Here is a 26,800-nt window from a genome sequence, read left to right as displayed (position 1 = left end):
TGCAGTGGAATTAGGATATTATCATGCCTGCTCTTATGGTGCAGACCTAATATAGAAAGCATTTCAAATATACACATTCACTGGCAAAATAGGAAAAAAGTGCTTCAACTTATTTTATTTTTATAGGACACTTTAAACAAAAGTGTGAACTTTTAGCTGGACAGACATTATCTGCCAGTCAGTGTTGTGTTTGGGTTGATGCTGCTGTTTCATTTTAAACTCTTAATATCAGCCAATGATGGTGCCGATATCATTACCTAATGTTCCAAAGCATCTATCTATCTATCTATCTATCTATCTATCTATCTATCTATCTATCTATCTATCTATCTATCTATCTATCTATCTATTGTTTTTCTTTGTGTTTTCTATTGTTTTTTGGAAAAATTAGTTACCTCACTCCCAAATGTGTATTTGCTTTTGTAGTGTGAAAGAATTTATGGGTCTGGCGAGGAAGCTGGACGTGAACTTGGACACTATAAGCACTAAGGTGAATTCTGCACTGACACGACTGGAGAAGAAGTACGATGTGATGCTGGCTCTTTACCAGAGGTTTGAGAAGTGAGTTCGTCAGTACAATACAGGTGCTTCATTCATGTAGAACTGTCTGTGGCAAAAATTGCAAGTGATCATAAAATTTGTTTTGTTGCAGAACCTGCAAGAAAATCTTCGTTTTGACCTCTGATGGCAAGTAAGTTGGACACTTCCCCACCACGTGAGGGGAATATATTTGTCATGCTGCTTTCTTGTGGCCTTGTGTTTGATAATTGCGTGCTTGTTATTAAAGATGGAATGCTGGTACATTGTTAAAGGTTCAGTGTCTTATTTTCAAGGGAGAGGGAGACCATGCGAACCTGCTGGACAATGTTTCTTTTGGCCAAAGGTAGGTCGAGCTTCTTAACACATTAACAACGACAGAAACAAATAGGATCAAGCTGTTAACACACTTGATGGAACTGTTTTCGTGTTGCTCAGTCTTCTTCTTTTCATTCTTCCTTCCTCTTTCGTGCTCAGCTCTACAGATCAGATAAAGTGGAAATTGTTCCTCCTCATAGTTACAGTTCTGTTGTTCCTTGTCGGCATCAGTATTACTGTGATGATGCTTCTCACGCGCTGTGTCTCTGCTGTCTGCAGGAAGGGCCTTGCAGATGGAGGATGACCTGGTCATATCATTCCAGTTGCTGCTTTGTACACTGGAGTTATTCATCAAGCGCTGCTCTCCAGATCTTCTGCAGCCTCTTTACAGTAAGCTTTAGTATTATTTACTTTAACCTGTTTATAAAGCTTCCTGAATCATAATTGTAAAACTAGCTGCTGTAAAGTGTCTCTTATAGTTTAATATAGTAGTTTATTTGCTTGTCATGTCAATTTATGCATCACAAAGTGACCTATTCATGCCTCTTAGAGACTTGGTGAACTATTGAATATTTTTCTCTCAGAATCAGCCATCAGCAAAGTTCAGAGCCCCCCAACACGAACATCTCGTCGCAACCAGAGCAAAGCCAAATTCCGACCTCCAGAGCCAGAAGTTGATGTGCAGCTTCTTGAAACCTTGTGCAAAGAGAATGAATGCAATGCAGAAGAGGTCTGAGCAATCCTCTTTTTTTTCCATTTACAGTCATCCTACAAACACAATTTAAATTCCTGTTTACATTTTTGTCCTCATGTGTCCTTTTGACAATCGTATTTGTAGGTGAAGAACGTATACCAGACCAGTTTCTCGGATTTCCTCAACTCTCTGGATACTTCAAAGTCCCCAGATTTTCCTCAGGTAGGTGGCGTTTGTAACATTACCTGCTCTCCTGTTTGGTTTTACTCTACCTCTCCTGGCACTTACTGTTTACATTAGTTGCTGCTTGCTGTTGCCTTTGTTGAACGTTTGAAAGTCTGACAGATGTTGGTTGTTCTCGTTGCTGCTCACACATGTTTGTTTTCACATGTATGTTGTCAGGAAAATGTTTACTCAAGCAGGAGATCTTTAGTAGTGCGTTAGGGTAGTATATTGCAGAGGCAGGTATGAAAACAATGGAGACAGGATGCTACTGTTTGCTGACACTGGCCCACTCCTCTGAAAAAGGATACTGGACATATTTATTTTGCTATTAAAGTACACTACCCCAGTGAGAAACAGATGGTGTGAATTACTTTGTTAAGTGCCTATTCAAATAATATGCAAGTCTTATCTTAGTGATCCTGCCTACCGTGGAAGGGTCTGGGTGAATTGGAAAAACATGACACTTTCAGTACGATTTTGGCTCTCATTATATCGTAGAGCAGATTTACAGACAGTGACTTTGCTTGTTGTCTGTCTGGGCTTGTTGTTAGCAAAACAGAGCCTTTTCTTCCTTAGAAATAATCATTTTTTGAGGATGGCATCTCATCAGATATGGACATGCTCTGGCTCAGTTGCAGTCAAACAATCTTTAGATAGATCCTGCATGAGTGCAAGAAGGACTCTTTGTCTGTATTGTTGGGTTTTTATGTGACCAAATCTGATTAAACCAAATTATTGACAGTGTAGAAACCCGCCACAGGTATTGTACTATTTTGTGTCCTTAAAGCTTGGTTCGCTAATACTATTTAGTGTCACGGGGCAAATATTCAGGAGCATATTGTAAATCCATTGATCTTAGACAAATCTAGACATCTGCACATCCTTTCAGCTTCATTTTTAGGCTTTAGAAAGTTGGGCATGTGATAAGGGACTTTAGTTAATCAAAGGTCTTTCAACCCAGATCTGATGAGATTGTATTAAAATATAACAAAGTGGGGAGCAATTGTGTGTTTAGACTAGCTGTCAAAGGGTTAAGGATGGAAGCTACACATGAACCACAGACTCTTTTTGCCATGTAACAGGCGTGTTGTGTAAACCAATCAGAGTTTAGTCTCGCCTTTTTGTCAGTAAAGGTTCAACCACTAATATGTTTTTTTTCAACATTACCTCATCCTTTCACTCTAATCCTCTTTCAACTCCCCTGTTTCACTCTGTCTAAAAAATGGAAGAAAAACTTGTTCCTGCTGTTCGCCAGTTACTAGCCACTCCTTTCTGTCTTTTTTGGCCTTTTCCAGATTTCTGCCTACTGCACCTTTAACTACAAATCTAGATTCCTCGTTAAGCTTTTACCAATAAAATGTGCATTTAACTAATGAAATCTGATGGTTTGTTATCCTTTTAACAACATTGAAATTGTTCCTAAACAGCAGATCATGGAAAACATAAAATCTCCTTTATAATACAGCAATAATTTATTACTATGAATGGAAAAGTACAGCACCTCTGATTTTTCGACTTCTGTACATTTCAGTATTTACCATTTTTGCATTCAGTTAAATTTAAAATATAGGACTTGATTGAAAGCATGGTACAAAGTGGTGTAACTTAAGTATTAGTGTTTAATATTATATGTGTGCTGATATCTCACTACGAGTAAACCTCTGCTGTGATTTTTCCTCCCAGGTGAAAGACATCGACCAACAGTATGAAGAGCACTACCTCAAAAGCAGAGACATTGACGGGCGGCTGTTTTTTGACGGAGATGAGACTGTTCATGCGCCGAAAGTCGAGATGTAATTTGTTTGTTTCTTCACCATTCAATGTTTGATGTTTGGCAATTTAAAGAAACGTATTGAGTCGTCTTCTCTCGCATCCAGTTCACAGCTGGAGAGAACACCAAAGAAGAACCTGCCGGATGAAGATGCAGGACTCATCCCTCCTCAGACTCCTATCAGGTGAGCAGATAGAAGTCACTCGCTTTACTGTAATTGTTGCTTATCTAAAGGGGACGGACTGCGATGTCATGTTTGCTTTACAGTCTATGTAGACTGTAAACACTGTGGAGTTGCAGAAGTAACAGAGAAAAAAATAATAGACAGTGCTGATGGAAATTAATGTTTTTCTGCTTTATCTTCATATATTTAGTAGGACAGAACAATTTGGGGAAAACACTAAATGTCGATTTTCTGACAAATGCTGTTATGTGTTTTGCAGTGTAACTTTTTAAGTCTAGCTTGAGTTAAATATTAATATGTATATTTAAAAGGTAACGGAGGATACTATCAAAAGTGTGACAGTTACACAAATAATACGGCATGAATTGATAAAACTTAATGTATATCTTAAATTGCAACTTTTATGATTTACTTATTGCAGCATTTTAAATTGCAATTTCGTACGCGAAATATACTATGTTACAAGCTGACATTAAATATTACAGAAGAAGTTGTCAAGCCTGCATTTTTATTTTAAATAGAACATTTTAAGCATTTTTTTTCTGTGTGCGCCCCAGTTGTTAAAGTAGATGAGCTCCTATTGCAGAATAGATGATATAACAATGCCGATATTTACTGAACGTGTTGATCTATGAATGGAAACGCAAACACTGGATATTGCTTTGGGAATTTCTTCTACCTTATGGTCATTTATTAGTCATTTTCCCTTGTTTGCTTTGCTCTGTCTGAGTTCATCCTTCACGATTGTCCATTTGTCGTATTATCTTTTCAGAGCTGCCATGACGTCCATTCAGCTGTTGAGGGGGGATCTCATCTCCAGTGGGGACCAACCATCTACAGTCCTGGCTACATATTTTAAAGTGGGTCTCTAGAAGTCTCTCCACTAATTACAGTGTCCCATGAATCTACATCTTGCTGAATTCTTTTTCCCTGCAATCAGAATTGCACCGTGGATCCGACGCAGGACGTGCTGAAGCGTTTGGAGACACTGGGGCAGATGTTCAGCCAAAGATTTGGTCAGGCAGTCGGCCCACGCTGTGTAGTCTATGGCAGACAGGTATGAACTGCCACCCAAGAGGAGGCAGAGCAACTATGACAATACAATCTTTTTCAGTCATTTTATGTCTGAGTTAAATGTCTTTCATCTTTCAGAGGTTTACTCTCGGTGTCAGACTGTATTACAAAGTCATGGAGGCAATGCTGAAATCGGTCAGTAACTTGTTTGTGTCTTTTTTCCCATAATTTTTCAACAGCATCATGAAAAACGTTCCATGTTTAGTTGTCTATTAAATAACAATACAGTGCTTCAAATTTAATTTGTCAGCTGAAAGCAACAGTGGTGACACCTTACACTTAATATTTGTTTTTATAATTTTGTAGGAAGAGCAGCGACTGTCTGTGCAAAATTTCAGGTATGCTTTTTTTTGTTGTACTTTTTATCAAATTACTGGAGAAATCCAGTCCGTGTTGGCGTGCATTCACTTGAACTTCAGTTGAACATTGGAAATGCATGCACGCTTTGTATTGTTTTGATTTGCATTGAAGTTGAAGTGGTATTTTGCATGAGCCGTGTCTTGTGATTTCCTTTCCAGTAAACTTCTCAATGACTCCACATTCCACAAATCACTTCTGGCCTGTGCTTTGGAGGTGGTCATGTCAACATATGGAGGTGCGTCCCTTTAATTTTCTCAAAAATTAGTAACAAAAAAATTGCTTCTTCTGTTGTTACATTATCCCATCTTAAATCATCTTACAATTATCAGTAATAACAATACGTAAATGCTGTGGGACAACTCATCAAAATGTTGTTTTCTCTTCTTGAATAGAGAGCAGTTTCAAAAATGGAGGATACAACCAAGGAGGAGGTGACGCTGCTGAAACAAACGTGTGCTTCCCCTGGATACTGGATGTGTTCAGCCTCGCTGCCTTTGACTTCTACAAAGTCATCGAGAGCTTCATCAAAGCTGAGCCCACGCTGAGCAGAGATATAGTCAAACATCTGGAGACCTGCGAGAACCTCATCATGGAGAGGATTGCATGGAGGACAGTGAGTATTTTCTGTCATTGCTACAAGAGTATGCTCATTATATTGTCTCAGCATTTTCATAAGATTCATTCATACACAATGTAAAGACACAGAAAAAAAACTCAGTAGAATAATAAAAAAAATGCTACTTATTACTGCAGTTCAAAAATATGATAGATACCCTATAAGATCAATATTAAACAGCTTCATAATTTTTAATCAGCATGTTTGTGAAAGAAGCAGAAAACACATAAATTCAACATCCACTGCATATAAAAAATGCAAATATTTCACAATCACATTGACGTTGTATTGAGGAAAATGCACAGTTTTCATTGCTTGACACTGAACCCCAGACTGCTGCTCAGGAGTCGAGCTAAAATGAACACACAAAGACTATTCAAACTGTTAAAATTCATCCTAGAATTCAGATTTTTTTTAACACACAGTCATGGGAGTGGACCTGGCATAGTCAGTTGTATTACTGTTTACCAGTCTTGTGCTCTTAAAATATGCTAACATTCATTGAACGGTTCTTTCTAGTAGTTGTGTGACATTACCCGTTTCTATTGTGTGTCAGTGGCTGCCGCTGCCTCCACCAGTGGGACCATTCCTGTGCACCAGGCTGCTGGAGAAATAGTAGATAATTGGGTTGAGGCAGCAGTTGAAACTGGCGAGGGAGAGCACCACAGGGTGCACAGCCTTGGTCACCTTGGCCAGGCCACAGTGGGGCAGCAGCTCCATGTGTGTGAGTGTGTATCCCAGCAGGTTGATGTGGTAGGGGAGGAAGCACAGCAGGAAGACGCCCAGCACCCAGTAGATAACCCTGAGGGTGTGCTGACGGCCGCGGTGGTGGCTGCGGCAGTGGTGTCTAGGCTGGTTAGGCACACGCAGCACTCTGCAGTAACTGTAAAGGAGGATGAGAGTGGGCAACAGAAATGACCCCAGCACTACGCCCAGGGCTACCAGGATGACGGTGCGGTGGTGTTGCACGGATGGGTCCAGCAGACAGGGTTGGTTTTGGCGAGCAGCTAGTGACTTCAGCAAAGGCAGACCCACGCTGAGGCCCAGCACCAGGCACCAGATCACCCCACTTACTACCCATGCAACACGCCGCCTGTGGAGTGTTGATGCCAAGGGGTGCACTACAGCAAAGTAACGGTCAACAGCAATACACACCAGGAAGAAGATGCCCCCATACAAGCTGATGTATTTGAGGATGAAAGTGATCTGGCAGAAAGCCACCCCATGAGTCCAGCCAGACCAGTCTCCTGTCCTGGAGGACAAAGCTTGCGCCCTTTGGTGGTAGTAGTAGATTCTCAGAGGCAAAGAGATCACAAAAAATAAGTCGGCAGTTGACAGACTGAGCATGTAAATGGCTGTGCTGTTCATGGTGCAGGAGGGTAGACACAGTCTGCGTAGAGCCAAGCTGTTGGTGACCAACCCCAGCAGGAAGATGATACTGTAGGACACTTGGTAGAAGGTGAAGCGGTAGCTGGTATCCACAGTACAGTTAGACAAAGGTGAGATTGTTTTGGCTGTCAGGTCAGTCTTATTCCAATGCTCCATATCTCAAAATAATATCCACCACTTTAAAGCAGCATGCTGTTCTCATCGTGGAGGACATTTGTTTGAAGTGAGCCAAGGAGCATGTTCGGTCACTTGTCATGCAGCAGTCAAGCCTGTGGCAAGATAAATCTTAATTAACTCAATATGTTTGATGTTTTATGGACTGTAAATTTGCTTCAGAGATACGCTACTGTGACTGACACAGATAAATTAATGTTTGATGTAGAAGACAGACAGGTGAATTCTGCCAATGAAAATTTAAGTGCAACTTCCTGCTCTCGTAAAACAAGCAAACATTTGGTTTCTAGTAAATGCAGAGTGGGGGCAAAAGAAGCACCTCGTCATATAATACTATTTACACATTGAAGTCATATTTTGTCAAGCTCGTAAAGCTAATCTTACACTGAGATTGCCAGAGGCGTTAATTAAACTAAGGTTGTAGTACATAAGCAAATATCCAGTGAACCATCATATACATATATTTACACTAGTTGCTTTATCACTAATTCTTTTTTTAAATCCTGTTGCGAGTATAAAAATAGCTAAATTTACTCACTGAAGTGTTCCGTGTCTTTTGGTTTGCTTTTATGTAGCATCTCAAGTGACATGTTGTCAGTATCAGTAATATTATTTTAAAGACACTTATGGTTATTTTTTTCTTATTTCTGGTCTGTCAGTTTTCTCTGCCATCCTTTTAAATTCTATGGATGAATCTGTATAATTGCAGTTATAGCTGAGACCTTTCATCCTTTCCTGACATATAATAATGAGTTGTCTCACTTGTGTGTCTTGGTGTTGTAGTAACCGCTATTCCATAGTAGTTAAATTATAACCAGCACAGAGTATGAAAGTGTTAAACTGAGGTTGATCAAGAGTTGCAAGTTCTGCAGCAGTTTTGTCATTGACTCTGAATCTCATTATGATACATATTGTACCTTTATTTGGTTAGTTAAATGTAAAAGCCAATGAAAATCTAACATATAGAACAACTCTTTTGGTAAATATATTAATCAGCTTGAGCTGTCTAATTACAACTGCTAAAGGTTGAATATTTTCTTGCATCTTTACTCGTATTTGACAGTAAACTGACTGTCTTTGGTTTGTGCACAAAATAAAACATTTGATGGTGTGACTTTTAGCTTTTTTATTTTTTTTATCATTTTCTGACATTTTGCAGACCAACAACTATTCCCTTAATGGAAAAAAATAACAGAAGCAATTGTTGGTTGCAGTCATAATCACATACAGAGTGAATATTAATGGTAGTCTTTATGAACCTTCTTCATTTAAAGTTTCTACATTCTACAGTAAAATAGTGATATTTCTTAACCCATTATATGCTGTATTTGTACTCTGTGCGCAACAGAAAATACTGAAACAATCACTCACCAGTGCCAGGATCAATGCAGTGACCGCTTGATGAAGTTATTTTTCCAGTCGGCTGGTGCTGAGCAGCAGGATGGCTTGTTAGGATGCTCTGACAGTGCACATGCAATGTTCACGCCTACACACTGGTCTCACCCATCCTCCTCCTCTGTCCCCCCTCTCCCCTCTCCTTGACACAGTTCTGGCTCATTGCAACGTAATATTTAATTAATTTTTGATGTCTAGGTTAGCTTGAGGATTGACTGAAAATTTTTTCACAGAATCAACATTTTTCATCAGCCGTAGAATTAGGCACGATGGTTTTATTACCTTCCTGGTGGGTGTCATGTTTGTGACTGCTTCTTTGAAACCATTCACGAGTGATTGAAGTTGATCATTAACTATATTTTCCAGCTAACTGATAGAGGAATAGCAATAATTCACTGACAGAAGTTGATGTAATCATACAACAGTGTATCTTGTCTCTCAGTCTTGTCTGAGGTTTTGCACTCACTGTAAAGGAAAAGTCAGTGTAGATCTCAGGCCAGGGGAACATCGGAGAACATTTGCTCTGAAGTTTGTCTTAATCAGTCAAAAATAAAGCCAAAACCGCTCTCTCTGTAGCTATGCATGTAGTCTTTGTACCTAATAAAAGCATTAATTCATCTGTTGTCTACTAGTACACTTGTTAAAATGTAATCTGTGATCAGTATAATCAAGGCGAGGCTCTTTGTGTTCTTATTTCAGCTCGATGGGCAAATCATGATCTCATGGCAAATACTTCACAGCAAACACCTCTGTGCTCTACTTTGTAAGCGTTCCTCTCCAACAAGGGGCGTGTTGTTGCTCGCCTGCTTTGCTTCCTTCGGTGCAGTGGTTGCAATAAGCCTGCCCTGTCAGTGCAGACCCTAAGGCTAAGCCTCTCAGCAGGAATGCAGTAGTGCTCAGTCTTGTAGCGTTAACAAGAAATAACAGATATTCCACATGCAATCAGGTTCCATCGTCTTCTGTTTGCACTGTGAGCTGTTTTCACATGCAGTCAGCCTGGCTAGGATACATTTATACACAGCCTGGCTACATTATTTGTGTGCATTTCCATTCAATTTTAGTAGCTGCTAAAATCAAGGGTGTGTATACAATTTTATTTCCACTTGCTTAAGTTTTGCTTTAATTGCAAAAATCCAGTAGAGCAGGTAAAACGTCTTGACCAGCTGTCATGTTTAACCCACCCTAATTTTTCTATAGAAAGAATCAGTCTTGAGGACACTGGTAGTGTTTTTGCTGTGTAGCTGTCATGTGCTGACCACACCTGTAATGTACAGTTTACGGTGCATTCATGGACCAACCACAGCACCAGTGTGACTAATCAGTCTAGACAAATAATTTGGTGGCACCCATACATTACAGCTTTAGGAACAACTGATAGCCTTCTATTGCCAAACATTTCACAACACCTCACTCAATCAAACACGCAGCAAAATTCATACTCAAGCCTTAAAAAATTAAGAACATTTTTATTCACTTCCGGTATACGGTGAAAAGCTGTTATAGAGCATGCTGCTCTATAAAGTGCTTAAAAGCCTTAATGCGGCCACAAATAACACTTAGAAACTGCACAATACAGTACATTAAAAGAATTATAATACTGCTTCAGCGTTTTCAAAGCTAAATTTTCCAAAGGAGAGTCAGCTTTCAGGAATAAAACTACAAATGCAATGTCTTTTGTGCAAAGGTTGAAACATATTTGAAGCACCACCTGTCGTTTTCACTGATGCACACTATAAACTCATTTCCTGATAAAGTGAAGAGTTGTTTTTTTTTTTTTACTCTGTTGCTCTCATAAAGGGTTTTTATGCAGCAACGCACTTCAATTCAAATGGCTCCTCTTTGTCTTGTTGCACTCTTTCACTGATTGAATAGGGATCAGTGAGTTAAGTCCCAGTCTAAAGTCTCTGCTGTGTCCGGTAGATGGGAGTGGCTCCTTAGTTACCATTTTGTTTGTGTGATTCAAATCAAGCAGCCATTGTCACTCCATTATTAATCAGTACCATTGTCATTAGACTGTGGACTCGTTGGTTCTTATACTCCTCAGGGTCATGCTTTTGGGTGTTGTATTTGAGCTGCTTTGCGTGCTATCCGTCTGTAGTCTTTCGAAAAACTTGGCCCCGTTGTGCAATATTGTGGCCTTTCGTTTGATGGAGCTCTGAATTGTCTCTGAAGTGAAGTAGTAGATGACTGGATCAAAGCAGCAGTTGGTCACTGCTAGGCACAGAGCAATGGGATAGATTGTTCTGACCACATATTCTGCATAGCAGCCCTTGAGCACGTTGGAGCGGACCATGGCGTAGAATATCAGATTAACATTGTAGGGAATGAAGCAGAAGCAGAAGATGAGCACGTGCACAAGGACCATCCTCAAGATCTTCGTCTTGTTGAGGTTCCCTCCGCGGCTGATGGTTTGAGGCTTCCTGAGGGTCCGTAGCACAGAGATAGAGCAGAAGACATTCACCATCAGTGGGAGGATGAAGCCCACGGTCTCGATAAACACCACCACCTTGGACAGCTCAGACTTCCACTGTTTTTTCGAGTAGTTTTCAAAGCAATAATTCTGTGAGGAGTTTGTATTGTTTGGTGAAGTGGTGTCCAAAAGGAACCCTGTGGGTATACTCCCAGAAAGAACCATCACCCACACCGCAACGCAGGCCAGTTTGGCGTTCCGTTTGCTGCGTATTTTCTGAGACCGAAACGGGTACACAATGGCCAGAAAACGGTCGACGCTGATGCATGTGAGGAATAAGATGCTGCCGTACATGTTGGTGTAGAACAGGGCCACAGAGATCTTGCAGAGCTCACTTCCAAACACCCAGTCGCGTTTGACAAAGTACGCAATCCGAAAAGGCAGGCTGAGGACAAACAAAGAGTCTGAAACAATAAGGTTCATCATGTATGTCGTGGTCTCGTTGCGCAGCTTCAGTGTACAGCCGAAAATGTATGCAGCCACCATGTTGAAGAAAAGTCCAACTACAAACACCAGGCTGAAGACGGTGCTGTAGAGAGGGTATTTGAAGTCATCACTCTTGTCACAGCTGTTGTTCTGCATCTTTACACCAGGCAGGCAACAAACGGTGAAAAAGTTCTCCTCAGCCGTGAGCTCAGCTTGTTAATTCAACATGTTCAGCAGACGGCAGAAATAAAAGGTCCCAAAATATTAAAGAACGCTCAATTTGAGGGGTTTATGATGTGAAATGCTGTGAAGAAAACTGTACAGATACTCCACAGTGTACTTAGCATCCAAAGTCGTTTACATCCATTGTCCTGTTGTGGAAGTTGTCCAGCACGTGCAGTTATCCTCCTTGTACGTGGAGTTTTCAGTCTTGTCAGATGTCTTCCACAGGAGAAATGTTTATCCCCTTTGAGAGAAGAGTCATGTGCTTCTCCTCAAGTCTGTGAGCAGTCGAGTGTTGCCTCTTCTCTCTTGTTTTCCTGTGTGTTCCTGCAGCAGCCCCGGGGGAACAGGGGTGATCGTCACTCTGCTCCTGCCCGACCGTAAATCAAAAGCCTCACAGCAGCCAGCAAGTCAGAGGCTCGACACAAAGGACTGACAGGCTGTTGAAACACAGGGAGGAGTCTCCACGGGGGCCAAAGTCCTCCCATTGCTGCTTTGTTTTTCCAGTTGCATGAAATTTGAATAATGCTGCTTTTAAGCTATCACGGCGAGAAATAGGTGTGTTCATAATTTCCATTTGCGCATTTTAATTTCTAGGGGATTCTGAATTCTAGGGTTCTGTCTTCCTCGCTGCTGTAGGCGTCTTTAGCTCAACTAACCACAACATTCAAAGCATTTTGTGTACTCAGAGGGAGATTTAATCTTCTGCTTAATAACACAGTATACGGCGTATTATAAAAGCTTCATTTTATGTCTGTAATTGTTTGGAGAGATTGACAAATCAGGCAAACTAGAATCTGTAGTTGTCATAGAACAAAGAAACCTTTAGCAATGATTTTACTAAACCCAATAACATGCGGCAGTGGTTGTTTTCATTATTCGTCACTGAATGCTGAGAAGCAGTCGTGTACTGAGTGTAGTTTTGAAATGAGTTGGTGGCGTCAGCAGGGTGTAGCAGGTGTGACGTGAAGAATGTACTCACGGCATGTCGGCACCTGCAGCCACCGTGTAAATTGCTGGGTAGTAAACCAGCCCCCACTTCCATGTGTGATGACATCTCAGATTTTATCTTAGAGTCCATGTCCATATTCACGTATACTCTTAACTTGCATGCTGATTTTTTTCCCCTTGATTTAGATTTAGTTTGACAGGTATTTTAGACTGGATGTGTGTAGATGTGGATTTTACTGAGTTGGTATTTAGAGTGAATGTGTTTTTAAATAAAAGGAATGTTTTAGTTTCAGTTTGAGGGGATTTCCATGGCAGGATATTATAGGGAGTGTAACTGAGTTAACGGAATATGATGAACAGATGTTTTCTCAGTCCATAAATTAAATTTATCAGTTGGGTTTTTGACAAGGGGAATTTAATGTCTAATTATTACCGTTTGCTTGTCAATGCTGCACTTGTTGTCTGAGTAAAACTAAACAAGCTGGCTGCTTGTGACGTTTTTGAGATAATAACTTATAGTTCATATGGAAGTACTACTATAAAAATTATTGTTATTTATCACTAATGTGATGAATATTTGATATCCCATAGATTACTTGACGTTGCAATGATTTATTTGCATCTTTAGGTTTTCCAGAGATGACACAAGGGAATTCAAAAAGTCAGTTGAGGACAAAGTAATTATCTGTCTCTTTTCGAGGGAATCTCTAGGTTTATAGTTAATTAGTTGGTTATTTTGGGGTTTCATGCTGTTAGACTAAACATGATATTGAAAGATTTCACCATAGATTGAGGAAAAATGATGCACACTTCTGGTTAGTTCTGGTAGTGATAATATTATGCAGTATTATAAGACTGATGATGATAATCTCAAGTGTTTTGTGTTACAGTTGTGCTCTCAGATTAGATACAATTGCATAGAAAGCCTAGCAAACATCTTAACACGCAAACTAAATTGTGTATTATTTGTAGTTGATGTAATTAGCATCAGTTAAGGTTATTTTTGAATTAGATTTTGGTTTTGTCCAAGAAAGAAAATTTACATTGTTTTGAGCTTCAGCTTTCAGGAGTTGTGTGTTGTGAATTTTGTGTATTAATACTAAGCATGATTTAGATGCACACGGTCGTGGTTAAATGTGAATAATTCTGTTTGTGTGTCTGCAGGGCTCCCCACTGTTTGAGCTTCTGAAACAGGAGCATGAGATCGGAGTAGCAGAGCAGGTGGAGACACCAGCCAGTTTCAGCCAACCGCTGCAGCACAACCACACCGCAGCCGACTTGTAAGTCATCCTGCAGTCATTCTGTCAGTCAGCTGCTGGTATGCCACAGCTCCAAGATCTTTTCTAGCTGTTGTGTAACTACTGTGAATCATAAGCGTAGATAAGAGTCATTAACATTCTGTTTATTTCCATGACTTACACTCACCATGGGCATTCCATTTCAGAGCTTTGAAGCATTTCTTCCACCTTATTTCTAGCCATCTAAGGTTTCTGTTTACCGTTAAGTGGAAACTGTGTTATTTGGTGTTGCGGGCATAACTGACACAGCTCACGGTTTCCTGTGTTGCCTACACAGATATCTGTCACCCATGCGACCAGGCAGTCGTGTCTTACCTCCCGGGTCTCCAGCCACGCCCAGCTCTCAAACTTCCACCCAAGCAACCAGCCAAACTCCACGACACCCCAAGTCCAACTCACTCAGCCTCTTCTATAAAAAATGTAAGATATTATTCACATTCTTGGTTCTGTGTGATCAGTGCAGACTCATATATAATAATCAATAAGTAGAAAAATAAGATCTGGATACTGCTGCCTCCATTTTTTTGATCAGACAGTACAACCATATAAAAACATTCAACCTTTCTTGATATGAAAATAGGTTAAATCCATTTTTCTATGATATGTGGCACCATTTTTTAAATTCTGTGCTTCCTGTTCACTGTCTCTGCAGTGTACCGCCTGGCCTACACCAGGCTGAAGATGCTCTGCTCCTACCTGCTGACCAGCCACCCTGAGTTGGAGCCCATAATATGGACTCTGTTCCAGCACACTCTGCAGCACGAGTACGAGCTGATGAGAGACCGTCACCTCGACCAGGTAGCCTGACAATATTGCGCTCTATTTCTGTCTCTCATCCCTTTTTATTGTCGTGTTTTATGGAAATGTGGATGAGCCATAATATGCAATCAAGGTGTAGCAATGTTTGTCTATTCTTTTCATTAAAGTAAAATAAAGAATAATAAAAAAAGAAATATACAGTGACCATTTCAGCTGAAAGGGCAGAGGTGATACACCAGGACAGTGTTCAGACGTCTGACCGGGAATTAAACAAGACAAAATTAGTTATTGTAGCATTTGTCCTTCAGCTTTCTCATGTATCTCTTTAGCCAAGGAATGTAGTATAAAATACAGAGTGCAGTCAAAGCCAGGCTATGGCAGCAGTGAGACCAAGGAAATGATCGTTTCTCAGCTCCTTTGCTCATATTTTCTTTTTTTTTTTCTCCTAAATGCCTGCTATTACTCTTCCAGCTGATGATGTCAGCCATGTATGCCATTTGTAAAGTGAAGTCTGTTGATCTGCGCTTCAAGACCATTGTCACGGCGTACAAGAACATGCCCAACACCAGCCAGGAGGTGATGCAACCTTTTTAATAATTATGTGGAAAACAGCTCCTCTTTTCCACTGAGGTTTTGCTGCTGTGACAGAATGATTTTGAACCGTCTCTCTTTATATTGCAGACCTTTAAGCACGTGTTGATCACCGAGGGTCACTACGACTCCATCATTATCTTCTACAACCAAGTGTTCATGCAGAAGCTGAAAACCAACATCCTGCAGTATGCGTCCACCAGGGTGAGAAACCTGCTGTCATTTTTAACACGTTTACTATTGGAATAACACAATGACCTCTGACTGTTGCTGCTGCTGCTGTTTTTTTCCAGCCGCCTACCCTCTCTCCAATCCCACAAATACCACGCAGCCCCTACAAGTTCCCCAATTCACCTCTGCGTGTTCCTGGGAGCAACAACGTGTACATCTCCCCTCTGAAAAGCACTCGCATGTCTCCGGGTATGATGACCCCTCGCTCCAGGTCAGTCCTCACTGAAGTTGGGAAGTACCACAGTCTTTCACATTGATTTTTCATAAAAAAAACTCGTTTGCACGCAATTAATCTGATGATTGTTTTTGCCTTTGCAGAATGCTGGTATCCATCGGTGAATCTTTCGGGGTAGGTGCCTTTGTATCTTGATCTCTTAACAACTCCAATGGCAGTTATGTTTTACTTCTCTCACTATTTTTCTGTTTTTCCTTCATCTGCAGCCGTCCAATCGCTTCCAGAAGATCAACCAGATGGTCAACAGCAGCGATCGCTCCTTCAAGAGGACCCTGGATCTCGGCTCCGCTCCGAAGCCTCTGAAGAGGTTACGATTCGATGTGGATGGGCAGGATGAAGCTGATGGCAGGTTGGTAACAAACGGTGCTATTGAACATCATATATACACTCAAACATGCTATATGTTGTAAAAACCAACAAAACAGAAACATCAGATCAGGGGGCCTCAGTTCCAAGTGTTCAAGTGGAAACAAAATAAAGCTTTAGTAGGAGTGGCATTCATTTATTTATTGTTATCTAAATGACAGAGTTAGCATAATGGCCTATAGAGCTTACATGCGTGATGTGTGAAGTTTCACATATCGATATGCTATCTGATATTCTATATATATGTACATATGTATGCATAGAGTCACAGTTAAATTGAAAAGAAAGAACGATGCAGTTACTGTTTATCTTTCCAGCCCTGCATTTTAAAAACTAGCAGCTTTTTGTAAAGACACTGCTTGACTCCGCACCACCTTCTGCTCAGCTGTGATACATACTCTGCTACATGTGCTACAGACCAAACGTAGAGTTTTGTAAATAGTGGAGTTTTCGCTATTTTGGTGACATATTTTCCACATTACCCATGCATCTTTTTTTCTGCAATGTGTTCAGAAAAAAATTATACCAATTCCAGTATATCTGTGATTGACTAGGATCCAATGATATCAGCCAACCAACACACTGTAGCTCACTTTGTGTTTCTTAAATTCTAGCAAATCTGGAGCAGATTCTACACTCATACAGAGGCTTGCAGAGATGAGTAAGTGAAACCAACTATATATTCATTTTCTCTTTCGCCTTTTGATATTCTAAATCTACTTCCTCATGCTTTCTCTTTGTCGGCTATATCGGTTTTGGTTTGTTCTTCAAGCATAATGATTTTTTTTTTCTGTGTAGGTTCCACTCGGAGTCGCATGAAGGAGGACGCCGAATCGAGGAAGGAGTAACTCCAAAAGCTACTGAACTGACCTGCACTGTTTGTCACAATGTGGACAGTACTTTTTGTTCACCCACAAAGTGAAACTCGAGTTTCTCTGTACATTTAGCGATGGATTTTAGTTTGTATTTAACTTTGAGGAGTAATATGTGAATATAGAGGACTTTCTGTTCTTTTTTGTTAATGCTTTATCTGAGTGTCTTTACTGAATAATTGTTGACATTATATTTCATTTAGATTTGACATGTTGGAGATTAAGTATGTTTGGGTGTACGAGTGTTGTTATTTTTTGGATCTTTCCAGAAATCATTGCTTTCACTTTCATGGATTTTCTCCAATGCCTGGATTGCTTTTGTTTTTGTTTTGTTGTAAAATTTGTAAAATTACTGTTTGAGTCTTACCACTACCAATACCTTCATATGCTGACCTTTTTCATTTCACATTTTGACATCTCAAATGTCTGAATCATGATGCAACATTTCCAGTGTTAAAATCATGATAACTCTGTCAGCCACAGAGAGAGTTTTTTCATGCAGTGGTTTTTACTTGCAAGTGATATTTTGCTGTGCAACCCACATAACATCTGCGGAGAGTTTAGTTCGTGTCAGAAAGTGAGAACTGAAGCCATCACATATTGTTGAAAGAAAAATCGTACATGATTTGCGCTCAACCAAAACGTGTAGTCTGAGAATATCTGGTTACAGTTGCAATGTATAGTTTTATAGCAGACTTTGTTTTACTTTTGGGATGTAATAAAAACATAAATACAAACATTTCTGATGTGTTTGAACTAAATTAATATTTTTATAAATCAATCTAATTTTTCTCTACACGATTTGGACAATTTTAAAAACGGGAATAGAACACTTTGAATTCTTATGTGGACACACTCCAAAAACTATACTAGAGTAAATTACTGCTAGAGAGGACACTAGTTTTAAATTTTATTTCATAAAATGTGTTAATATTGTTCTTTATTGAAGCAGTTGCTTGAAAATGTAGTGAATATTTCTTCTCTGGTTCGGTTTTGTACCTGCATGTGGTGTTGAGTTCGTCTCATACAGGCTTTGTCTCATTTGCCAACCAGTTACTGTAGCTCCAGCATTCAGCAGCCAAAGGCAGTGGAGGAGACAGATCCTGTGAAAGTCTGAGGACCGTCATTCAGTCTGTTTTTATGGGTAGATTTTCTCCTAATACACGATTGTTAGATTTATATGATTGCTGTTTCTGCAAAAGTCCTTACTCCCCCACCGACCTCTCAGAGAACACATTTTTGGACTTTGCTTTACTTTCTTTGCGCTGATCATTATTTCTAGTTTGTTAGGCATCTGTCAAAAAGAAATGATTTTAATGTTAGATCCAGAAAACATTTTATAGATGCTTGTAAAATACAAAGACACAAGGTCATTTATATAAACAGGTTGCTTGCTTCCTTATTTTGGTCACAAGCCAAGTAATCTTTGTTTGCTACCACTAAATATTTGCTTGTAAGTGATTATGAATCAATGAAAGCTCAGACTTTGGCAGGTTACAGATTTTAGAGATTTAGTTGGCATCAGCTGTGTTGTATTTCCTTCTTTACCACATCAATGAGCTCATCTTTAAGTCTTGAGTGGTAGTTTTCCTCCCTCTGCTGTGCAAAAAGAGGCAACAGCCATCACTATACAGACCTGCAGTTCAGTAAAATGACTGAAACACTTTGCTGGGTGGTACTTTATTAAATCTTTTTCGAGATGTACATTTTTTACTGTGGTTGACAGAAACATTTACACTTGTTGCATTGATTTTCTTTATGTCTGGTCTCTTTAGTTGCTCTCCAGACACAAATTTAGCATTGAAGGCAACATGTTTTTACTTTACAGGCCCTTGGAATTTGCTGATGGCACTTTCTATATCCAAATAAATGATATGGTGTGAATGGGATTTGAATCAAACCCATCAGCACACACACAGTGAAGTTAATATGACATCTGATTCTTCTCTGATGAAGAGCCAATAAATATAGAGAAGCTGTTCAAAGCCAGAGATTAAAAATTGAGTAAGTCCAGCTGAGATAAGAGATTGAAATGTTCAAAACAACATGAAAGGAAGCCCCACGGACATTTCAGTACAAAAATAAAAATGTGTGATTTTAGTAGTATTGAGAAAAAGAACTACATAAGAAGAGATTGGTGGAAATAATTAGTAAATCTTTTACGTGCAGCTCCTTGTTTTTCTCACTGCTGTGAACTCCTTCCAGCTCCCTCAGGGGAAAACGATGACAGCTGCGACCATAACTGTACCGTGGCACTGTTTCCAATGGAGAGACCATTGGTAAAACACTTATCACTGGTTACATTTTAATTGGCCTCGCCACTTGGGACATTGAAGTCTGTTGTTGAGTTTGTGAATGCTGATGTATCTGTGTAGTCAGCCGGTAAGTAGCACATGATCACAGGACACCAAAGTGCTCAGTTCTCCTCTTACTGGAGCTGATCCTCTGGCATCGTCACCTTCATATCTGACGCTCAAAGAAAGCTGACAAAAATCGGTTTCATTCCTTTGGAAAATGTGATTTTTTTTTAATTACTGCACAGAAATTTATTGTTTCATCATCAAGAATGGAAAACCTCACGGTGAGCAGAGTTTTATTCACACATGGTTTGTAGAATTTGTCATTCAGTAGAAAACTAGTTGCATTAAGGGTAAAAAAGATGTCTGAATTGACACTTGCTGTGCTCAAAACAGCTTGATTTTATTGAAATTAAGTATTTTATTAATGAATTATGTTTTTCTTTATGTCATGAAATCTGTCTTTAGTTGTGCATTTATTTGTAGTGCTTTCTATTTTTTGCACATCCCTTAATTTTCTTTCAGACTTTCCATAATAAGAGTAAACATCCAGTGTTTATTCCTATTATGGAATCAAACTACAACTTTTTCAGATCTCTAGCATTAGTTTCATAAAAGCGTGTGAATAGACATCTGCTGGTTCTTCTTGTCCTTCAGCCAGAACAATGGCGCGAGATTATGAACAGGAAGATGCAGTTCCCTCCAGAGCTCATCAGTGCCATTCAGGAGGGGAAAATAGAGCTGCTGTGTGGTCTGCTGAAGACGGGCGATGGCATTGTCCGCCAGCTGGATGAATCTGAGGATCGGCAGTGGAGGGAGGCCCTCAACCTCTCCATCCGTCTGGGTAGCGAGGACGCCATGGACGCCCTCCTGCAGGGGGTCAAGTTCGACTTCCGGCAGATTCATGAGGCTCTCCTTGTCGCCGTGGACACCAACCAGCCCATCGTGGTGAAGCGTCTGCTGGACCGCCTGGACCAGGAGAAAGGCAACAAGATGGACGTCCGATCCTTCTCTCAGGCCATCTTTGACCACTCTATTGACAACTCACAGTTTGCCCCAGGTGTGACCCCTCTGACCTTGGCTTGCCAGAAGGACCTGTATGACATAGTGGCCATGCTCTCCCAGAAAGGCCACGTCATCCCATGGCCACATAAGATATCCTGCGCCTGTCTGGAGTGTCGAAACGGCCGACAGTACGACCTGCTGAAGTTCTCCTTGTCTCGCATCAACACCTATCGTGGCATTGCCAGCCGTGCCTACCTGTCCATCACCTCCGATGACGCCATGCTCAGCGCTTTCAGTCTCAGCAGAGAGCTCCGCAAGCTGTCGCAGAAAGAGCCCGAGTTCAAGGTCTGTGGAGTTTCATACACATCCCCGCTTACTCTTCATATTAGCTGTCTGTTTCTTCATGACTCAAATGTGGTTCCTCTCTTCTGCAGCCTCAGTATCTGAGTCTCGAAGAGCTCTGTCAGGAGTTTGCTGTTGAGTTGTTGGGCATGTGTCGCAACCAGAGCGAGGTGACCACTATACTGAACAGCTGTGGAGACGAGAGTCAAGATGCCTTAAATGATCAGGCCTTCGAGGAGGGAATACCCAACCTGTCACGTCTGCGGCTTGCTGTCAACTACAACCAGAAGCAGGTAGCTGAATGTAGAATCTGATGTCAAACTGAGACAATAAATGAAAGACATAATAATTTCTCTCTTTCTCTGCCTGTTTTTGCGTAGTTTGTGGCGCATCCAATCTGCCAGCAGGTTCTGTCATCTATCTGGTGTGGGAACCTGGCGGGCTGGAGAGGCAGCCGGACGGCCTGGAAGCTGTTTGTCTCTGTGGGGATCTTCCTCACCATGCCCCTTCTTTGCCTTGTCTATTGGATTGCACCAAAGTCAAAGGTCACATGAAAGTTGTCAAATGTGGAGTTATTACTGTCAGAGAGGCTGTGGGGAAATATTCTAAAGAGATCTAGAAGTTTCACAGACTTTCATTAGACTTTTGATTAAGACATTAACAAAGCTCATGTATGGTTTGTTCTTGACAGGCTGGAAAGATCCTAAAGATTCCTGTGATCAAGTTTCTCCTCCACTCTGCATCATATCTGTGGTTTCTCATCACTCTACTTGGAGAATCGATCACCATGGAGATGTATCGAGACAAATTTGCTTCCCGGCAACAGAACATCCTGCACAGCTCCTTCCACATGGTGTGGGTGGTCGGTAGGTTCACTCCTTGTGTTTTAACTCCCTTAAATAGCACACATAAACAACTCCAACTTGAGAAGGGTGTGAACCAAGGCCATATTGCGCTGATTCTTCTAGGATTCTTCTGGTATGAGTGTAAGGAAGTGTGGATCGAGGGGCTGCGGAGTTACTTCCTGGACTGGTGGAACTGCTTGGACGTGATGGTGCTGAGCATGTACCTGGCATCCTTTGCGTTACGTGTGCTCATCATGCTCAAAGGCTACTTCCTCTGCCATGATCATAATGGCACAGAGGAGTGCGTCTACTTCACCCAGACTGGTGAGAAAACAATACCAGAGCATCCAAAATGATAGTTAGAGGTCTCAAAGGTTCTAACTGGTGTGTGGTTGTGTGAAACTGTCCCTTAGTGCGAGACGACTGGCATCAGGAGGACCCTCAGCTGATCGCGGAGGTGCTGTTTGCAGTGACCAGCATGCTGAGTTTCACACGGCTGGCCTACATCCTGCCAGCCCACGAGTCTCTGGGAACGCTGCAGATCTCCATAGGGAAGATGATTGATGACATGATGAGGTATCTGGATCTTTAGGTATTGATCACTGCTTGGAAAGGAATTAAAAAGACAGAAGAATTATCATATTTTACTTTTTTTTTTAGATTTATGTTCATACTGATGATCATTGGAACAGCTTTCCTCTGTGGCATCAACAATGTCTACGTTCCTTATGTCATCTCTCCACATCTTGGCAGGTAAGACCTTTACTTGTTCTTTTCTGCAGGCAGTAAATCAATGCAGCTGGTCTGAATAATGTACAGAAATTAGAACTTTAAAACAAGCTCCTTTGTACATTTGACTTGTACTGTCATATTCATACATACCAAAGAAATTGTGCGTTCGGTGTCTTCTTTAAAGCCACAGTCTCATCATGATAACACTCTCCACCACACTGCTGCAGGTTTAACGAGACGTTCCACTTCTTATTCTGGACCATGTTTGGCGTGGCCAACCAGGACTACGTGGACATGCCACAGTTTGTGTTGGCAGAGTTCGTAGGAAGGATTCTGTACGGCATCTTCACTCTTGTCATCGTCATAGTCCTCCTCAACATGCTTATTGCTATGATCACCAACTCCTTTCAGAAAATTGAGGTGAAAGTCACACTTCTGTGGGGCGTCTGCAATACAAGGAGAAACCTCAGCGCTGTGCACTGACATCTGAGTTTTATTTCAGGATGATGCAGATGTTGAGTGGAAATTTGCCAGGTCTAAGCTGTACCTCAGTTACTTCAGAGAGGGTCTCACCATGCCTGTACCTTTCAACATCATCCCCTCACCCAAAGCCGTCTTGTACATCTTGAGGTGAGATCCAGAACTATGAAACTCTTTCAATCGGCAAAATCATTATCACTGCTTTGATTCATTTATTTCAAATTCTGTTTCAGGGGTACCTTCAGACGAATCTGCTGCTGTACTTGTTCTTCTGAGCAAAATTATCCCCCATAGCCTCGATGGTGAGTGTCGCTTCAGTTAACGTCACTTTTGTGAAAAGTTGTTTCAGGCTACATATTCTTTGCCATTTATACTCTATGGAGCTGTATATTATAGAAATCAAGTTTTATTTGATCTGTATTATATAAAAAGGGCAACAATAAGGGATCTGAAGACAGCCAGATACCTTACCGGCAGCAGGTGATCAGGGCACTGGTGCAGCGCTACATTGAATCGGCTCGCAGGGAGTTTGAGGAGACCAAGAGGAAAGGTACCCACGCATTTAACCATATTTATTCACCTTTCTGTCTCTACAACTGACTAGAAAGTCAAAAAGAAAAGAAAGTAAATTATATAAATACTGTGCTTTTGAGTGGTTTAGAGAAATATTTATACTCAGTCTGTACAATATGGAACCTCAAAGAGTTCAGGTAATGTGAATAAATTGTGCAAGTTCATAAATTAAATTGAAAATTGTAAAATGTATTTTTAAAGAACCTCTTTGGTGAAAATGTATAGGTAAATCCAGCTAAGTTTTCGATCATAACATGCTCATATGACATTTTTTATGCACTATCACGAGCAAAATAAGCAGTCATCATCATCATCATCTTGTAGCTGCAGTGTACTGATGACAGTCTGAAAAACACAGATTCAGACTTCTGTGGTTTCAGATGTAACAAACTGAAAGAAACAATCCTGTCAACTTCCAGGGTGGAGGTATCAGTATTCTTCTTCAGTGTTGGATTCTAGCTCGATCATGTATTTCTGAATTATTCCAATATTACAACTTTTCATTGTAGTTGTTTTAAAGTATTTAGAGTCGAAGGTGAGCCGGTGTGCTCAAGCTGCTACTCATAGGTAAATTGAGAAAGAGGTAGGGACTTCATTGGTCTTCACATTCTAGATGAAGGAACAGTGTAAAGTTACATCTAAGTCACTTTAGGGCAGAACGAGATTAATTTCATGGTCATAAAAAAGCCCACATAACTAACTCTGATACACAAAGGAGAGGTTTTTTTAGGAGATTAATCAATCTCAGTAGAGGATCTTTAATATTCACAGTAAACCCACTTGCTTTGAAAATGCAGCTTTAGAGTGTCACTGTCACTTTAGAAAGAATCCTTGACTTGATAAAAGAATAAAACAGCTTTGATTTTCCCAGCTGTTAAAACACAACATAATAAATAAGATATGACTTTCTTCTTTGACAAAACAAGTTAAACAAACTGGTAAAACAAATCCAATAGGATCATTTGCATTAGTGTAAAGTTGTGACAGGTTCCTGCAGTAACTGTGGCATTTGAGCCAAAAGCTTTTTGACTCAGTCTTCTAGTGTGTAGAAATTGCATAACATTGTTAACCAATAAAATACCTAGATGTTGTAGTGTAATTAGAGTATTTTCTTCCCTTAGACATTGGAAATCGGATCACTGAGCTGAACAAAGCAGTCGGCAGGTTGCACGGTGATATGAAAGTGATGCAGCAGCTTCTGGTGGATGATGGACACACTGCAAGTGATGCATTCACCAAAGACGGCTCCTCTATACTGGGAAAATACATCATTGGTGCCAAGAACAATTTCAGAGGTTTTAACAGCAGACAGGATGACAAAAACACATCACTTAAAGTGACGGTGCACCAAGGAGAGGAAGAGGCGGATAACGAAACGGTGGAATCTGATGCTCAGCAGAACTCAGACACACAACAGAATCAGCTGGATGAATGTGGGGCTGAGGGATTGAAACAGGTAACAGACTGTGATGTGGTGAAAATGGAAGAAGGCAGAGCTAAAGAGGATAAGAGGGAAGTTGTGAAAAATGAGCAGACAGAAGAGGAAAATAGTGACAATGAAGTGAAAGAGGAGGTGACAGAATCAACAAGTTGTAATAATGTAGAAGGAAAGGTGAAAGCTGAGGGCGTACATGATGAGGCAGGGAAAAGCAGGGAAGCAGAGATAAACACAGCAGTGAAGGTGACTGAAAAACTCACAGAGGTGATTCCTGAACGCTGTGAAAACAGCAACGTCAGCTATGAAAAGACAGATACAAAGAAAATACTGAACAAGTTCAAAGACATGGAGCTGCAAGAGAAAGAAGAAGGAGAGGCAAGGTGGATGAAGGGTAGAAAATTTGAGGATAAAATTGCAGAGAAATCTGGTGTTAGGGAGAGCAACGAAAAACTCGGAAGCAAGAAAAATATCCCCTCACCAACCGGAAGCAGCAGCTCCCAGGACACGGGCTTCGGTTCCCAAGAAGGGGAAGGATCGATTGATGGCGCACTTGTGAGACGTTAGTGATTTCCCTTTGAAAGGAGATGCTGACATTTCCAGTGTTTGGCCCTTTGGTCACCTTATCTAATATCTGATAAAGGGGTATGAGTTATGAGTGCACTGTTAATCATTGACGAAGGTTTTCCCTGCACAGAGAAACTGTTGACACTCACCAAACAGGTTTTAGCCCGCGCCAAAGGGAAATCACCAGCATTCATTTACATAACGTAATTATGTTTTTATCAAATCGTCAAAAGTAACAGGAAAATGGATATAGTTCTGCCAGATAAGGTAACACAAATATCATGCTCCCCCTTAAGGCTCAATCAGGCCCAGAAAAAACTCTGTTGACAGTTGGATATGTGTGGTTTGATTTTCTGTTTCTGTTAAATTTATGACACAAAAAATAAATGAAGGGCCAGTGAATGTGATGTCAGTTTGCATACAGGATATTTTCTACTGTCTAAGTGTATCCATGCATGCCTGCATTTTGTTATAATAATTTAGAGATTGTTAAACATTTGTCATGGCATCCTATTTTGAAGTCAAAAAGAAAATTACAGTCTCGACACTATTTCTTGCTTTGATCACAGTTTAAAAGAAAAGCCGTAACAGCTAAAGGTCTGCATTTTGGGAAATATATGTAGGACATAACCTCTCCAAATTGCCATTCTGACATCAAAACATAATATAAAGTGTTAACAAGTGAGCCCAGAGGTTGTTTATAGGTTGCAAGTGACCTGTTCCCTATTTCCAGTCTTGTGATGAGATAAGTCGCCTACCTGCTGGGTGAGGCTTCATATTTACTGCATGGTCATATAAATAATGAATAGTGAAATAGTGAGAAACTTTTCATGTCAACAGTCTAGGCAGCACCTGCAGCTCCCTGTAGAAATTCTTCTCACATCCATGTGAATTAAGTTGAATTATATGTTCCTGAGACAGAAAACTATGACGGAGAAAAATCTGCTGCTTCCTTCTTTAAGCAATAAACCTTTGGTAAATTTTACACCTGTTTTTCCCACTTCTCTGATCAAGACAAGTCACTTAAGTTCTTTCTGATTTTTTAAAATGATGTCTTTCGTACATCTCATCACGTTTACATAACCGGTAGATTTAACGGCAACAAAAGTGAGTTTGACTATTCAGTCCTAGAACAAGCATTAGCTACAGCAAATTAGCATCAAGGTGCCTTATACCCACTAAAAGTACGGTAGTCACCACTTCCAACTGCAAAATGTAGCCTGGTTCATTCATCTCCTAATAAGTGTGTTACATACTGGTTGTACTGCTCAGAGCAAAGATTCTCTGTTGGTCACTGGTTTCTTGTTATGTAATGTTTAAATATTTTGCACAATAGAGTTACTTTGTAAAGCAATTAAATCATTTG

The 26,800-nt window shown here is 40.5% G+C and overlaps 4 protein-coding genes across 4 annotated transcripts in view; 2 read left to right on the top strand and 2 right to left on the bottom strand.

Moving 5' to 3' along the window:
• rb1 (retinoblastoma 1) overlaps positions 1-17,883 on the top strand; it is a 20,541-nt gene extending 2,658 nt beyond the window's left edge. Inside the window, exons 4-27 of the mRNA XM_022188483.2 lie at positions 427-561; positions 653-691; positions 834-883; positions 1,135-1,245; positions 1,440-1,585; positions 1,694-1,771; positions 3,458-3,567; positions 3,652-3,729; positions 4,502-4,589; positions 4,670-4,786; positions 4,882-4,938; positions 5,110-5,141; positions 5,322-5,398; positions 5,556-5,776; positions 13,971-14,086; positions 14,382-14,524; positions 14,757-14,902; positions 15,335-15,439; positions 15,545-15,658; positions 15,748-15,896; positions 16,004-16,034; positions 16,127-16,269; positions 16,901-16,947; positions 17,085-17,883. Coding sequence (XP_022044175.1) covers positions 427-561; positions 653-691; positions 834-883; positions 1,135-1,245; positions 1,440-1,585; positions 1,694-1,771; positions 3,458-3,567; positions 3,652-3,729; positions 4,502-4,589; positions 4,670-4,786; positions 4,882-4,938; positions 5,110-5,141; positions 5,322-5,398; positions 5,556-5,776; positions 13,971-14,086; positions 14,382-14,524; positions 14,757-14,902; positions 15,335-15,439; positions 15,545-15,658; positions 15,748-15,896; positions 16,004-16,034; positions 16,127-16,269; positions 16,901-16,947; positions 17,085-17,134 — 2,383 coding nt within the window. The 3' untranslated portion in view covers positions 17,135-17,883. The remainder of the gene's footprint in view (positions 1-426; positions 562-652; positions 692-833; positions 884-1,134; positions 1,246-1,439; positions 1,586-1,693; positions 1,772-3,457; positions 3,568-3,651; positions 3,730-4,501; positions 4,590-4,669; positions 4,787-4,881; positions 4,939-5,109; positions 5,142-5,321; positions 5,399-5,555; positions 5,777-13,970; positions 14,087-14,381; positions 14,525-14,756; positions 14,903-15,334; positions 15,440-15,544; positions 15,659-15,747; positions 15,897-16,003; positions 16,035-16,126; positions 16,270-16,900; positions 16,948-17,084) is intronic.
• LOC110947023 (lysophosphatidic acid receptor 6-like) lies at positions 5,828-10,074 on the bottom strand. Its single transcript, XM_022188500.2, has one exon. The coding sequence runs from the start codon at positions 7,322-7,324 to the stop codon at positions 6,332-6,334; it is 993 nt and encodes a 330-aa protein (XP_022044192.2). The 5' UTR covers positions 7,325-10,074; the 3' UTR covers positions 5,828-6,331.
• On the bottom strand, positions 10,467-12,593 carry LOC110947013 (lysophosphatidic acid receptor 6-like). Its single transcript, XM_022188492.2, has one exon. The coding sequence runs from the start codon at positions 11,787-11,789 to the stop codon at positions 10,746-10,748; it is 1,044 nt and encodes a 347-aa protein (XP_022044184.1). The 5' UTR covers positions 11,790-12,593; the 3' UTR covers positions 10,467-10,745.
• LOC110947518 (short transient receptor potential channel 2-like) lies at positions 17,369-26,800 on the top strand. The gene is given in 14 exon segments (XM_051937912.1): positions 17,369-17,382; positions 20,085-20,805; positions 20,895-21,095; positions 21,183-21,347; positions 21,494-21,668; positions 21,771-21,971; positions 22,061-22,223; positions 22,308-22,400; positions 22,607-22,799; positions 22,882-23,009; positions 23,093-23,148; positions 23,151-23,161; positions 23,292-23,409; positions 24,554-26,800. Coding segments are annotated over 14 exon segments (3,120 nt in total). The 3' UTR covers positions 25,435-26,800.

The sequence above is a fragment of the Acanthochromis polyacanthus genome, chromosome 17 (genome assembly GCF_021347895.1).
Source record: "Acanthochromis polyacanthus isolate Apoly-LR-REF ecotype Palm Island chromosome 17, KAUST_Apoly_ChrSc, whole genome shotgun sequence".
Classification (NCBI taxonomy): Eukaryota; Metazoa; Chordata; class Actinopteri; family Pomacentridae; genus Acanthochromis; species Acanthochromis polyacanthus.
Note: the sequence above shows the minus strand (reverse complement) of the source record. Positions and strands in the feature narration are given on the sequence as shown.